The following is a 16,713-nucleotide window of genomic DNA, read 5'->3' on the forward strand; positions in this document are numbered from 1 at the left end:
TATCCATCTATGTGATTATTAGATTATTTTGGAAAAAAAAAAATCATAATTCTTTCCAGTGCTTTGGAAAGTCTTATGACCTCTTAAGTACCTCCTTTCTAACTGAAGTCGTTATGATGTGTTTGAAGGCAACCATCTTTCCTGACTGATGGTAGCTTTCAGTTCAGTTCAGTTTGCTTTCCAGGTGTCTACCATCTGCTACCATAATAGATTCCTTCAGTTTCAAATGCCACTGATAATTCTGTGATGCCACAGATCAGCAACCAACCATGAAGCAAAATTAAAAATTTATGTGGCATGTTAATTTTTTTGCCTTTATCTTATAGCATTGTTTTATCAGTACTTTAATTTCCTTATGTCCATAGATGTCTGTTAAGCAGCTGAAAGCACATTCAGTATCTGCATGGTGTTATACAGCAACTCTGAAATTTATCTAATGTTTAAGATAGCTTTAGTCATTCTGATAATTTTCAAACTAAATTATTTTCTATTTTAGTTTTAGGGTCATATTTTTTTATTATACTTGGCCAGTATCAACACCTGATGTGTTCCAAATGTGTGCAATTGTTGCTGCTGAAGGCATGTTCTTTGTGAAGACAGAATTGCAGAGTACTGTGTCACAGAGTTTTTCACTTTTTCCTGATTAATAATAGTATCATTTAATTCAAATGTATCTATTTTGTTTTCCATAGTTTTATTAGTCAGGGAAAGGAGGAATCCAAATATTTCTTTGAATTAAAATTAAAATAATTGACATTATTTTTTTTCTTTTGATATAAACATTTCAAACATATTAACTCTGTTTTTATGTCCAAAAGAAACAACAGGGTACAGTTACTGGCAGACCTCAGGGAGATGCTAGAAGCTATTGCAATTTCCATCAAAGTTGTTCTGAGCACCATCAAGATCAGTTTCAGCTTTCTATCACTCCAAAAGTGCTGAAAGTAACACGGCAGCAATAAAAAATAACTGAACATTTGAATAGCATTAGATAAATTAACCTTTTATATTTATTCCATTGATTTACTTTGATCATAACAAATATGTCAATTTCTTGCTTTCTTCCAGGTGGCTGATGAGGGTTCCACTATATCCTGTGTCGTGGAGCGTACAAGGGGAGCCCTAGACTATGTGTATATAAATTACATTATCTCACAGGTTGATTCCAGGGGCATTAATTACTCTGTTAGCGATTTTTCTAACAGCAGTGGCACTATCACATTCCTTCCTTGGCAGAGATCAGAGGTAAACCCTACCTTCCTATCAACTATTCATCCTGTCCTTTGCAAACCTGCTGGAAAACACCTTCTGAGGATGCTTGACTGGTTTTCATAATAAGGAGTCTTTTGTTCACATGGCTTTTATTACATTTTGCAGGGGTTTCTACATCTTTGACACCTAACGAGTGGTAGGATAGACACCTATATATCTGTGTGCATCTCACTTCAGCCACTGCTGTGCATGGATGAATGCTTAAATGCATAAATTGAACATTTAATGCACACAAGATATGTTTACATATATGTATATATATTAGATATATGTATACATATACTTCAAGTATAGATAGTCCCGTGCTTAAATAATGGATCCAGTGACTTTTGAAATTCAAATATGATCAGGTTTTGATCTGAGTTTTGGAGATCAGTTTTATCTCCATGACAGTTATACAGACAGCAGTCAACTTCACTGCTGTAATAAAATATCATGCAACTGTTAGGCATGTTCAGTCTGTTTTGATTAATCTATTTCTGTGAATTTGACCCCAACCTACAGCATGGGATTTTCACATTTATTTGAAGAAAAGGTGTGTGACCACAATACTGTAGGAATTTTATATGTTTTCTATTAGTGTTTGTTAAATAGAAATGGTGGATTAATAGTAGAAAATACTGTCTTTAATTTCACTTTTATCATTCTGCTGAAGTCAGACGGGACTGAGTGAAATCTACTGACATAATTTGAAAAGATCCCACTGACTCACTTAGAACTGTGGATCTGATCCCAGTTAAACAATGTAACTGTTTACAGCTTGGCAAAAACTTCTGATTTTGGATAATGGTGTGCTCTTGGCAGTTTATCCAGCTTTAATTATCTAACGAAATTCATTACTGCATTGCATACAGTCATTTAAAGTTAAATTTCCCAAGCTTTTCAAGTCTGGCAGCATGGATGAGGCCTGACATATTTTATAAAGTGACAGAAAAACTCTGGTGAACCCTCTTGCTCTGTTGCTATGTGGTCGAATATACTGTCTGCATACAGAGGACCTAATGGTCATGGACCTAAGAAACAAACTGGGAGCAGTTGCTCATCAGGTGAAAAATCTTAAGAGAATTTCCATTTGCATTTTTAAACTACTCATTCCTATGGCTCTAAATATGATCAGCTACATAAACTTTTTCTCCTATATATTTCTCAAATCTAATCACAATATACAGGAAGTTGGAATTGTCTGAGATTAATATATTAGCCTATGCAAAGCAGATTGTGTTACATGATAGTATGGTCTGTAACCTCAAGTGTCAGGTGGCATTAAAAGCTCACCTCACTTGCTCTCTAAATTAGATTGTCTCTAACAGCTTGGTAAAGATGTTTTTGGAATTGGTATTCTAAACTTATTATCATAATGTTAAGTTACATGGAGGGCAAAAATGTTCTCTATGTTACTTATGAACCAACTGCAAATACAGCTGATTCACTAAAAACTTAATTGTTTAAGGGGTCATAACATTCTTAAGGGATATATGTTGCACAGTTTGATTTCTTCATGATTTGGTCCTTCTCTAGGTCTTAAATTTGCATGTTATTGATGATGACATTCCGGAGCTAAATGAATATTTCCGTGTGACATTAGTCTCTGCAGTGTCTGGAGATGGAAAACTAGGTTCAACTCCTACCAGTGGAGCAAGTATAGATCCAGAAAAGGAAACTACTGATATCAGCATTAAAGCCAGTGACCACCCATATGGTAACGATGTTGAAGATGATACAGTTTTATTGCAGATTTATGTATACTTCTAGCTCAAGAGGTAAAAATTTGCCTAACCTCAATAGATGAGGAAGCAATGTCAAGTATTACACTTTATCCAACTTGAGATGAATTCATAATTTTTATACAAAAATGAATGTCAGATTACTTACTCTTGAGAATACAAATAAAGGGGCATTAAAGCTGCTTGGACCAAATATATGACCATCCCCTTTTGCAAGAAAACCAAATTGCACGTTGTTGATTTTATACCAATTTTTATGAAACGAGAATTTGTATCGGAGATGATTAAATGAGTCATTTAATCATGCCTATTAATATACCAATAAGTACCCAATATTATGACATTTGGGTTCTTCTGGGAAGAGTTGAAGTCATTCTTGTGGTATAGTTTTGTTAAGACTGACATGAATATCAGTGAGAGAGAGAATGGTATGTAGCACATTCTGGAAGTAGCATGATTGAGTCCTAAAGGCACATTAATGTTTTTTTAATTTAATAAAAATTAAAAATACATTTGATAAATATTTTTGTGATTTTTTATCATAATTGGAATTTTTTATGAAAAGCCATATAAATAATAATTTTTGTCTTTCAGGTCTACTGCAATTCTCAGTGGGGCCACCTCCTCAACCCAGTGATGAAATGATTCTGCCAGCCTCTGCTGTGCCCCATATCACTGTTAAAGAAGAAGTTGGACACATCAGATTATTGGTAGTTCGTGCACAAGGGCTTCTTGGAACAGTTCTTATGGAATACAGGACAGTACCACTTACAGCTTTCAGTCCTAAAGATTATCAGGTATGGTCATTGCTAAGGGTGTGTAATTATTTTATAATTTAATTAAAGTTATTTGTCCTGGAAGTAGCCATTGGCTTGAATATTTTAGCTGAGCTGGGATTCTTTTCACTAGCTAAGCTGTGATTTTTTTCACAGAAACAGGTTTCCTTATTGTGGTGTTGTGATAGATAGATACATAGTACCCACTATAAAAATAGAAATCATTCTGTGCCTTTTGCCTCCTTTCTGTGCAGCATGTTGTGTTTTCTAGGAAAAGCCTCTGTGTTTGATTTTGATATCCTTAAGAAAATTGTCAATGCAGCAGGAATGGATATGTCCTATTGTTTTTAAGTATATCAGACTTTATATGAACATACAGGTGCATATGTAGGTGTAGATTATATTTGTACATACTAGGAATTGTGCATATTCATCAACATAGCTTAGAAGTATCTGTTTGCTTGTCTGACTGCTGTTTGTGCAGAAAAATGTAGATAAATGAAGATGCCCACAATTCAGCGAATTTAGATGACTATTTCTTATAACAAAGACTCAGCAGATTTTTTTAAGTTAAAGAAAAGTAGTGTTTTGATAAAGAAAAAAAGAATTGAGGTTGTATTTCTTTTTTCATTTGGATGAAAACACTAAACTTGAACAAAGCTGTGAAGACCTGTCATATTTCAGGCTGTTTGGGGCTCAATGGAATTTCAGCCTGGAGAAAGATACAAGTTCATTACTGTTAACATCACTGACAATTCTATTCCTGAACTAGAAAAAACTTTTAAAGTGGAGCTGTTGAACCCAGAGGGAGGAGGTAAGGCACATATATCAATCCACTGGTTGTATTTTCATGATCTTTACTCATGCCTTGAAATATAACCTTGTGAACTATTTCCATGTTATTTCCAAAGACACACCCTCCAGACAGCAGCAATTCTTTTTAGGAAAAAACTGTCCTTCAGATGTTTTGCTAATCATTGCAGTAAATGACCAGATCTCAAAGAAAGTATATTACTACCATACATTCAAAGAGAATTGCTGTTTTTTAAATTACATAATTACATAGTTGGCAGAGAGAATTAAAATAAGGTAAAAAAAAAAAGCTTGATTTTTTTTTTTTCTTTTTTTTTAAGATGTCAGTATTTAAGTTTTAACAGCCAAAGGTGTGCTTTTTATCTGCCACTTGAAGGAAATTGGAAAAATTGTAATCAACTGTATCATAACTGATTCAAATGGAATATACCATTAGAAAACTGTGGGTTTTGAGATGTGGGAGTTTAGCTGAGTTGGAGAATTAGCTAGAAGCGAGTCTAAGTCCTGCTGTAGCTGAGACATAGGTATTAAAACTGTAGGCAAGAAGCAGTGCTCCTGCCATGTAAAATCACTCTTGCCTTACAGAATCTATTTCCATTGCAAAATGTTTTAAAGGGAGGTTCCTCCTGGTTGGAGGAAAAGAAGTAACTCAAAATATTGAGAGTCATAAAGTTCCTTTTTAACTGATACAATGTTTCTAAGCAATTCAGAATTGCAAGTGTGATGCCTTCTAGAAAGTTAGATCATATTAGCATGAATGTCTGTGATGCAATGTGGCACTATGGTGTTATGCTAGCATTCTTTTGATAAAGGTTTCTGAGTTTTCATGCTTGTGGGATTTTTGGTCAAGTAGTTGTTTCAGTTAAACAAACCTTCCTCTTTGAATTTTTTTGTTAAGAAAACTTGCAGCTGACTGGTAATTTACTAGAGGCAGATACCTTCTGAGCCTAATATTTTTGAGCTTTCCAATACCACTGCAAGCACAAAACTTAGGGTAAAGGCTCCATCAGTTAAGCTGCCAATTTTTTTCAATTTTCTGACACAAGTTTTTGATTTGTGAGAAAATATTAGAATAAAAGTTTGTCGGGGTCTAGCCACTGATTCCCCCTTCCCCCTGCCCCATTTCTAATTTCTCCATTTGGACTGAGGAAGAGGGAACACAGAAGGAAAGGAAAAGAAAAACATAAAAGAAAGGTGTATGTGTTTTCTTTCCTTTTGACTTCCTTTTGCTGTTTCCAATGCAATAAATTTAACAAGAGGTAGCCTATTCAGTATTTTTTCTGGCTTATAGCAGAAATTCTGTATACTTTCATTTGCAAATTGACACTTTCCTAGAGTACATCTCTGTCTTTTTGTGTTGTCGAGAAATGTTTAAATAACTTTCTGCTTCTCCTTTATTTATAAATGTATATATGTGTATATATCTGTATGTCTGTCATCTTAAAGTTGCTGAGCTTTTTAGAAATGATGGAAGTGGTAGTGGTGATGGAAATATGGATTTCTTCCTTTCAACTGTCCCTCAACATGGTAAGCTTTTTTTGATTAATCCTATATTTTATTTGTAATTGTAATATAAATGAAATCAGAAATCACTATCCTTGATGCAACTTTCTTTGCATGCAGTTACAGATTATTAATTTAAATTTAGCATAATATTTAATAAAAAAATATTTTCCATTTTTATCTAGGTGTAATTTCACTAACAGTGTTTAAGGTAAAGCAGAGAACAACAGGTTCTCATATAATCAAAACTATATTGTTGCTAAACACAATATAATAATTGCAGAATTAAAGTTTACAAAATTATCTTTGTCCGAACATTGTCAAATTTTCCTGGGAGAAAAAAGCAAAAGCACTTTTTAAATTGAAGGCAGTTTTAAAACTCCCTGATTGTATGTTTTGATACATTTTATGTATCATTTTGGTCCCTTTATGGCAAAAATACTCTTAAAGAACAATAAATTGTATTAGATTTTTTTAATGAATAATGAATTTATTTTTTAATGAATAATGAGTTTATTTTCATTTTTCTTCTTTTATTACTTCATGTTTTTATTTATGTCATGCTATGCAGAAAACAATGGTATTTTAAAATTGAAAAAAAAAACAAATAAGGAAATAACATAAAATATATGGGAAAACTCTATGCATATAGGACTTCAAATTAAAACCTGCAGACATAAAAATATTGTATGAGCACCCATATGCCAGTAGAGTATTTTTTTTGTTGTTGTTGTTTTGTTTGGCATTCTGTTTCCCTTTTACTTGTTTCCAGAAATGGTTTCCTTAAGTGCCAGGCTCTTTTACTTTCTGAGCAGCAGGTTATGTCACCTATGACAATATCTTTAAAAGTAGGATTTACTTGACTTGGTGGGGTTTTTTGGTTATTTTTTTGTCTTTCATTCAGCTTATGTTTGGATGAGACCTGCTTTCATCTTGTCTTTCCACTTATACTGTGGTTTACCATATAACTCCTCAGTGTCCTAAATGCTGCTTCATTTTCATTCTTAAACCGTAAGAATTTTGTTTTGGTTCCTCCCTTAAAATTATACTTTTTTCTTGTTGTGTAGTTCCATAGAAGGGCTGAGAGGACTGCCTTACTGAAAGTCAGTTCCTTTTCCACACAGGGAGTTACCATGAATTTGAAAAAAAAACAAAACAAAGACAAATAGCACAGATACTTCATTCTCTTTTATGTATTTTTGTAGCATATTTCTTTTATGTAAGAAAACATGAGAGATAAAAATAACCTTTTTTGGAACTTGCATTTAACAGCTAGCTTGGGAATTGCATCCCACATCCTTGTGACTATTGAGGCTTCTGATGATGCTCATGGTGTGTTTGAGTTCAGTGCTGAGTCCCTTTCAATGAATGGAACTGAGCCTGAAGATGGAGATAGCAATGTTGTGCTGCAGGTGGGAAAGCTTTGAGTCTCATGTTGCTGCATTACACTCTTCTGTCTGTTTTTTCTGGTGTTCTCTGATGCTGTTGTCATTAGTCTATGGGCTTTATAACAACTTTGTCATGAACATTTGTTTTTCCAGTCATGCAGCATTTGTTAATGTATAATTATTCACCTGGAAACTAAAATAATAATAATAATAATAATAATACCCAAAAACTTAAAATATACTTATTTAGTATCAAGGGCCTACTGTCTTAAAATAAGTGTTGATAATATAAGTTCTGCAGAGCTAAGATAATAAAAATTGTGTGTTTTTAAAACACAGACATATCTTTAATTCATCATGTTATTGTGCTTGCTTAATTGCATTTCACACTTTTATGTTTTCTTTCTCATAGAACAAAAATATGCACATCTTTATATGTTTTTCTTAGGTTGTGAGAAGTCATGGGGCCTTATCTCAGGTGACATTACATTGGATGATAATCTGTGATCTTACCAATGACCTGATCTCTACAGATGGGAATGTAACATTTGATGTTGGCCAAGTGAGAGCAAATATTACATTACAGATTTCTCCAGATGATGTTCCTGAATTGGATAAGATGTTTTCAGTTTTGATCACCAATGTCTCCCTTGGTCGTCTTGGATATCATACTAATGCAACATTAACTATTTTAGCAAATGATGATCCATATGGAGTCTTCATCTTTTCTGAGCAAAACAGACCAATTAAAGTTGAGGAAGAAACAAAGAATATCTCTCTGACAGTTATAAGATGTGCTGGTCTCCTTGGTACAGTAATGGTGAAATACAGAACTATTGGTGATGAAGAAAAGTTGCCCTTTCTTCCACCGGATGTTGTCAGAGCAATAGAGGGAAAAGACTATACACCCATTACAGGTTATGTGATCTTTGCAACTAATGAAAGTGAGGCCACAATATCCTTGCCTATTTTGGATGATGATGATCCTGAGAGATCAGAATCTGTTTTTGTGGAGCTAAGCAGTGTTGTTTTGCTCAAGAAAGTTCAGGATCGGCCAAGTAAGTGTCTTACATACAACCCACAGTATAGCTATAAAGATAATTCATATGTAACAGGAGAATATGCAACAAGATAAATGAAGAACTCTCTACCTCTGCCAAACTCTGTATAGTTAATATATCTCGTAGTTACCTGGCTTGTACCTGTTAGCATTTATTTCCTTTGGCACACTATTTTATTGGAAAAGCACAAGTATTTCTTTATCCCTTTTGCACTGTCTTATCTGAGGTCTTTCAGGCCAAATATGTTACAGTATTTGTGCACTAATATCTTCTCATTTAACATTATTTCTGGAAGTTCAGTAGTAGGAAAAAACTAACCTAGTTTTTCTTATTAAAATACAAAAAAGTCTTATAAAAAAAAAGGTGATGTAGAATTAGTGACATGCTGCTTTCTTAGTGTTGACAATTTTTACTTAATTTCTCATTCAGATAAATTCAGGTCATTACAGCCTGATTTGTGCTTCAGAGATTCTTGGCATGTTTATTTGTTGCCCTTGCCCACAATAAGAGGTAGCTTCAAATGTAATTCCACTTTGAGTTGAAATCTGAACTTATATTTCATCATATCAAGAGTAAAACTGAAATTACTCTGAACTGTATTGATCTTACTATTAGTCTTATGGATAAATAAATAAATAAATAAATAAATAAATTCACAGTACCTCATCTTTTCAAACAAATTATGGTTTGTATGCTCCACAGCATAATAGATTAATGTTCAGATTTTCTGCCAGAACGTAATTTAAACCCATGTATTTTGATATGATTTGTAGTTATGCTTTGTCTAATTGAAAAAAAGATAATTTTCTTGAAAAGTAGAGACAATTAAACACATGTGTATGTCTATGAATTCTATACCCATGAATAGTAAGCATTTCTTTTAGGGGTATCTATTATGGGTACCTACCCCTAATAAGTTTTGTTTATATTTCAGTTATAAATTCTCCCCGACTTGGCTTAGTGGGTGAGACAATAGCTCACGTGATTATCAATGCCAATGATGATGCTTTTGGAACACTTCAGCTTTCAGCTTCAGCTGTGAGAGTTGCTGAAAACTATGTTGGACCAATCATTAACGTGACCAGAACGGGGGGAATATTTTCAGATGTTTCTGTGAAATTTAAAGCTATGCCAATAACTGCAACAGCTGGTAAGAACGCAGAATAGCAGAACTATGCAGCCTGTTTTAAAGCTAAAACAAACAAGTGTGTAATGAATGCTCTATTAGGTAACAAGCATGAAATAAAAGGTAGTAAGGCATTGACTGTGCTTAGCAAATATGAACCTAAGACCTAGGGGAAAGTTTAGTCATTATCACTGGAGGATCTAAAAATGAAATAAGGGAAATAATTGTGTTATTTGTTTACTTAGTAGCACACCACCACTTATACGTCCTTTGGGCCCCCCCCCCACTCCCCCAAATACTATAGTAGTACATGTAAAAACAATTTAGTCCCATGTACATATTTAGAACCACTGTGTATTGCTTAGTTGAGCTTATTGGAAAGGCAATGAGAGCTGGGGACTCAGCTGTAAAAAAAACAGGGAAAAATCAAAACCCAAGGAGCCTTGTACTTCTGAGAATGGGATGTAAACTTCTCCAGTTGGTCCCTGCTGTAGGGAAGGTACATTAAGAAAGGAGAAAAATTATGAAGTCTTCAGGATCACTTAGGCATTTATAAGTTGAGTGTACTGTATTTCAGCTATGTCCAAATTGAGCATGTGGGTGGTACATTCTCTGAGAACTTTTAATTTTATTTTTATGTAACAGAGTGTTGTAAGTTAAATGTGTAGCTAGATTTATATCATGCTTTCAATTAGTTTCTGAAGCAAAGCTGTGATCTAGTGTATCACAGATGTTCCTCTAGACAGTTGAGACAAATTTACCTAAACTGAAGTTGACATATAAAATGTGCCCTTTATTGAAATCTACTTTGACAAGGTGCTTCTGTTTTTACTTTTATCTCTTGGAAAGCTGGGCAGCAATTATAAATCAAAGATAGAAACATAGTAGTGTGACCTTGCATACAGCAGACAATGATGGACCTTTTGTAATTACCTCTTGGTCTAACAGTTCAAACTCTGTTTTGACCAAACCAAGTTTCATTTTGCTTCCTCTAGACATCTGAATGTCAACAGGAAATAAATAAAAAAATAAATTAAAAAAAAAAAAAAAAAAAAAGACTTGCATGTATAAGCAACAAGAATATGGGTATTACTGATAATACTGAACAATAAAACATTGATATTATCTGGGTTTTATTGTTTTGGGTTTTTTCTTCTACAAATCTAGGTGAGGACTACAGTGTAGCTTCATCAGATGTTGTCTTACTAGAAGGGGAAACAAGTAAAGCTGTGCCAATTTATATAATTAATGATATCAATCCTGAACTTGAGGAGTCATTTTATGTTCAGCTGCTGAACCAAACAACAGGAGGAGCCTTGCTTGGATCTTTGACGAGGGCAGTCATAACTATTGAGGCTTCTGATGACCCATTTGGATCCTTTGGTAAAGGAGTACATATTTTCTTTTTTCTGGGGGAGCTGCTACTTGGCAACTGAATAAAAACATTCAGAATCGGAAGTGTGGGTGTAGAAAGTAAAGGAAAAGATAAGATGAGCTGAATTAAAACATGTAATAAAGGAGTAGTGGGGCTTTAATATAACAAAAGGATTGAGCCTCTTGGAGGCTCTGATTGGTGGCACCAAGCTGTAGAACAAAAGACAAGAGGCAGAAACTGATGCCCAGGAAGTTCACTTGAATATGAGGAAGACCTGTGCTGGTGATGGTGTGCTGGAACAGGTTGCCCTGAGATGTCGTGGAGTCTCTCTCAGTGGAAACATCCAAGAACTGTCTGGATGCACACGTGTGTCATGTGGTCTGGGATAACCCTGCTTGAGCAGGGAGCTTGATTCAAATGATCTACAGTGGTCCTTTCCAACCTGACCCAATCTGTGATTCTGTGTTTTCTACTTAACATATTCCATGTTACATAGTTTTAATTTATCTCTTCAATAAGTGACATGAGATCTGGTAAGCAGTTCCTTTGCTGGGAATAATTATGAAATTATATTCCAAGACCTAAGAAACTGTTCATGTTTAGCCTCAAACAATGGGTGTATTGGAATAGACTTTTTGGTTGAGGGCTTAATTTTCATGCTAATTTTCTCTGCAGATGAAAATATGAGTACTGAAAGTTTGCTTTTAGGTTTAAAAATGATTAAAAGGGGTTTACCTGTACAACTAAATGCAAGCAAATAAAGTAAACCTCTGTATTTCAGGAACTGATATATTTACTTTCAATTTTATTGTTAATGCACTACATCCTCCTATGGTGTATGTCAGTTTTTCAGAATACCGAATTCATTGTGGAGGAACCTGAATTTGGATCAGTAACCATAAATCTGCCAATAATCCGCAATGCTGGGACACTGGGTAATGTTACTGTTCAATGGGCTGCTACCATTAATGGACATCCTGCTGACGATGACTTGCAAGTTGCCATGGGTAATATAACTTTTGCCCCTGGGGAAGCCATTCAGATGTTGCTGTTGGAAATCCTGGCTGATGATGTTCCAGAAGTAGAAGAAGTAAGTAGAGCAGTTATATCTCTCTTGAACAATATTAGAGTTTTAACTTGTATAAGAGATGTGTGCCCATCAAAACAAGAAATGTTATCTCAGGAAGCTGCAACAAGTTCAGATTTTATTTTGCTTGTGATTATTTTTAGAAGTGGCAAAAATTATTTAGCTGCATTATTTGTTTTTCTTTTTTTTCTTTTTGAGATTGTCCATGTAGAATTAACTCAGGCCTCCAGCGGTGGTGCTATCGGGTTAGATGGCACAGCAAATATTGTTATACCTGCCAATGATAATCCTTATGGCACAGTTTTCTTTCATCAATCCTCATATCGAATTCAGGAGCCACTAGAAAGAAGTTTACTTGCAAATATATCAGTCAGGAGAAGGTCTGTATTATAAATACAATATGATGTTAAATCTATTTTTTGTTGTTTTGTTGTTTGTTTGGTTTGGTTTGTTTTTTGTTGAGTATTTTTTGGCAATAATTTTGAATGTCATGCCCTTGTATAGGTATTTGCATCAATTTCTTGATCTGCCAGCTCTCTGTCTTTTCATATACATTGATTTTGAACTAGATGTCTTCCTGTTAGAAATGTACATAAAGTACAAATGTAGTAAATGTTTGTAGTGTAAACTTGATGTTTTATTTTGCCTGTTAAATTGTCAAGCCATTTAAAGCTGCAAACCAGCCTGTTTCTGTGATGTGAACTGGAGGACAAAGTGTATCAGATGTGTGATGGAAGACAAAGTTAAAAGCAGAACAGGTTTTGCACCTGAAATGTGGTATCCTGAGGACACCTCAGAGGAATGATAACAATGCTACACAGCAAAGGCTTTTTCTTCCTTGATAGTCCTAGGAGGACTAAATCAGCTCCTAGAAACAAATGTTTACAAACACGCATGCTTAACTGACTGCTACTCAAGCTATAACAATCAAGCTTGCTCTCCAAAAACCCAACTGCTCAGTTATTCTGGAACTAGTTTCAAGGGAAGTCACTTTAATTGGCAAGTGGTAACTTTTTAGCAATTCAGAAGGTGTTAGTTAATTTTGTTCATTTTTGTTCTTAACTCGGTAACATACAGAATATTAGACGTGCTTCACCAGCTAATATAACATTCTTATTTTAATGTCTTTTAGTGGGGGAAGGTTTGGTCAGCTGCAAATATTTTACAGCACTTCTGAGACTGACATTGTAGCTCTTGCCATTGAGCAAGGTGAGGATATACTGGACTATTACGAGTCTCCTGTACAAGGAATTCCTGACCAGCCATCCAAGACCAGAGTGAATGTATCAGCAGCAAGTGACCCACTGTATGCCTGTGCAGCTCAGTGCCTAAAAGAACAAGCATGTTCAGCCTTCACATTTTCCAGTGCCTCTGAGATTCCTCTCTGCCTCTGGCTGACAACAGAGATCAGTCCATTAACTAACATGTCAGGATTATGGACCTACAAGAAAAACATCAGCAGTACATCCATTCTGTTCAGCACACAAGCCGTTGCTGGTAGTGACTACGAACCTGTCACAAGACAGTGGGCCATCATGCAGGAAGGGGAAGAGTTTGCAAATCTCACAGTTACCATACTCCCTGACAGCCTGCCAGAGCTGGATGAAATATTCACTATATCCCTGTTGAAAGTTGAACTATTGAATATCTCAGCCAGCTTAAAAAATCAACCAACTATTGGACAGCCAAATACTTCCACAGTTACCATAATGATGAATGGGGATGCCTTTGGAGTATTTAAGATCTACATTGTAAGTCCCAATGCAACAGAGAAGTATATTGAAGTAGAAGAACGCCCTCAGGCCAACGTGCAGCTAATGATACACAGGACAGAAGGCAGCCTGGGACAGGTGGCAGTGGAATGGCGTGTTGTTGGTGGAACTGCTACCCCAAACTTGGATTTTGTGGGTGTTGGTGAGATTTTGGTGTTTGCTGAAGGTGAGGCAAGGTTTAGCACTAACTTCTCTTGTCTAAAACTAAAGAAAACACAAAACAAACACACACACAAAGAACACAAAGACTAAAGTAAATAAATAAATAAATAATGATGAAAAGTATAAATAGTTTAGTATTTTTTTAAGAAATACTGCAGTATACTTTATAAAGATAGCATTTTTACTAAATAAATAAGGAATAGTATTACTGAAATAGTTGTTGTATCAAAGATAATGAAAATGGGAAAAGGCCTAAGTGATCTTTTGTTAATCTTTAGTCAATACAGTACTAATTTTTAATGATATATATATATTTAGATTCTGAGATTGTATTGATTTTGTTACATAACAGGATAGGTAAAAAATTGCAAAGAAAAGTCTGTGGCAGGCATTATTTAAGCACTGTGCAACATGATGGATGTATTTTATACTTTAGAAGTCTGAGAAGATTGAACAGTTGCTTTGGAAACAATTTTTGGGAATGTAGTAAAGATTCTAGTGTTCATTTAGAAAATGAATGAATTCAAATGAAGGGTTGCCAGGAGGAATTAGGAAACTGGCTTGTAATTATATTAGTGTTATAAGTTTACTTAAAACTATTTCCAAAGTACTTTGAAAGGCAGTATAACAAAAAAATACATGCATGTGGCAAACTGATATAATTATTAGTATAGGTTATGCACATACAATGACAAATAGGATTGTTTTGCAGATTGTATTGTATTATAGAGACTGATAACTGATTGTGTTTGCTGCTTACATTGCCATTCTTTGATATTCAAGAAGACAGGTAACTAATGCAATGACAGTCCACTCTAATGCATTTCCTGGTCCAGTAATATGTAGTCAAATTTCGTGTACATATGTCTGCATGTTGTTCATCAGAAAGTGTATTCACTTGGTAATTCTTTTTAAAATAATTATATTCTCATTTTCTAATTAAAATTTGAAAGCTGGAGAACTTAGAAAGCAAATAAGAATTCTAGGCATTCAGAAGTCATGCCAACATTGTAAATTTCTGCAGAGTATATTTGTTATACAATATAATTTGTTAATTATATTGCCTAATATAACTTTTCATTTGTAATTTAATAAATTTTCATAGAGACGTAACTATTAGAATAGATGATTGCATCTTTTTAAAATGTGATTTTCATGTGAACATCTAAGTATGTCTATGTTCTGCTTTTAGGTGAAACAAAAAAGATGGTCACTCTGACCATTTTAGATGATCCAGAGCCGGAGGATAATGAAAGCATCATTGTCAGCCTGGTGCATACTGAAGGAGGGAGTAGGATTCTGCCCAGTTTTGACACTGTCACAGTGGTTATCCTGGCAAGTGACAATGTGGCAGGAATCATTAGCTTCCAGACAGATGGAAGGTCTGTTATTGGTCGTGAAGGTGGGTTCTGTGTGTTGACCACACTCAGTTTGTTTAACATGAGCTTCCATCTCTGTGCTTTCTGTTGATAACCATTCAGTGACTCTGTCACTGTTCAGAGAATGACAGCAAACAGAGAGTAACCACATACTTAGCACTCATTTCTTTGGATTTTTAACTCTTGCAAACATAACACTTAAATGATGTGGCAGAGATGCATAGGCTATTTTCAAAACTATATTTCACTATTTTTTCTTTCCCTTCCTTCTTCTGAAGGTTATGCCTTGTTTCTATTGGCATTGCATTTCATTGCATTTTTCTTTTAGCATTTCTCATTCATTTATACCGTATTCCAGAACTGTATATAATCCCAATCATACAGACCAGTTGGTAATCTTAAGCAAATATTATCTATTATGGACTTAAAATTAATTTTAAATTATCTAGAAAATATTCCCACAGAATAAAATAGGAAAAAAACCTTCCATCTTTCTAAAGTTTTTCTTTATATTTTTTTATGGTAGCTCATTTTAGGAGTGTCACAGTCTTGATGTCATCACTTAGTCATGACTTTTAAGACCAATAATATTTTGATATCTAGTGTCTACTAGTGCTTTTAGAGAGCATGTTTCATGTTTTATGTAGGGTTTGTACAGTTCTGCATAGGACAGTAACAGTACAAATGGTGGCTGCTCTTGCTAGCCTTTGCTGGAATCTCAGTTCTTCAGTTTGTAATTCTCAGATATATCTGATATGTAAACTGATGGGTGGAGAAAACTAGCAGAAATTTTCTGTCCAGGAACATGTGCACTGAATTTTTTGCTGGATAAGAAAGTCTGTCTCAAAAGAACATAATCTGTTCTTTTCCTATTATGAAAGGACACCATATGCTTTTGGGTTTAGTTTAGATAGTTGTATCTATTGTGCCCAGTTTCTTTATCACTCCACTTCGATGGTTCTGATCTGCCTGACAAGCCAGCTGCAGTCTCGTAGTCTAAGAGCAGCCTTTAATGAGCCCAAGAAATTAATATAAACCATCTCATTCCCCAAGGTTATGAAGACCTTGTATACTTTCCATTGGTTAAAGATTAGTCATAGCATGCTGAAGCTAAAAGCTTTTATCTGGACCTGAAATACTCTGCTACGTATAGTATGTATATAGTGCTATAACTGAAAAAAACAATAACTCATAATTTTATAAGGACATTATTTCAATACAAATGTTAATGGTTTATAATTTATTAATTTTTAATAATTTATTGTAATTTCAGAG

The 16,713-nt window shown here is 34.5% G+C and overlaps 1 protein-coding gene across 10 annotated transcripts in view; it reads left to right on the plus strand.

The window, feature by feature from the left end:
- Positions 1-16,713, plus strand: part of ADGRV1 (adhesion G protein-coupled receptor V1) — a 284,918-nt gene that overhangs the window by 59,718 nt on the left and 208,487 nt on the right. For 9 of the 10 annotated variants that reach the window (XM_019005248.2, XM_015652741.3, XM_019005246.2 and 6 more), the window contains 13 exons: positions 1,069-1,245; positions 2,791-2,971; positions 3,591-3,793; positions 4,457-4,586; positions 6,032-6,112; positions 7,361-7,500; positions 7,925-8,534; positions 9,472-9,687; positions 10,831-11,046; positions 11,884-12,128; positions 12,324-12,505; positions 13,258-14,063; positions 15,252-15,461. In XM_019005248.2, coding sequence (XP_018860793.1) covers positions 1,069-1,245; positions 2,791-2,971; positions 3,591-3,793; positions 4,457-4,586; positions 6,032-6,112; positions 7,361-7,500; positions 7,925-8,534; positions 9,472-9,687; positions 10,831-11,046; positions 11,884-12,128; positions 12,324-12,505; positions 13,258-14,063; positions 15,252-15,461 — 3,397 coding nt within the window. The remainder of the gene's footprint in view (positions 1-1,068; positions 1,246-2,790; positions 2,972-3,590; positions 3,794-4,456; positions 4,587-6,031; positions 6,113-7,360; positions 7,501-7,924; positions 8,535-9,471; positions 9,688-10,830; positions 11,047-11,883; positions 12,129-12,323; positions 12,506-13,257; positions 14,064-15,251; positions 15,462-16,713) is intronic. The other variant, XM_019005245.2, reaches the window with a different exon arrangement.

Source organism: Parus major, chromosome Z (genome assembly GCF_001522545.3).
Source record: "Parus major isolate Abel chromosome Z, Parus_major1.1, whole genome shotgun sequence".
Taxonomy (NCBI): Eukaryota; Metazoa; Chordata; class Aves; order Passeriformes; family Paridae; genus Parus; species Parus major.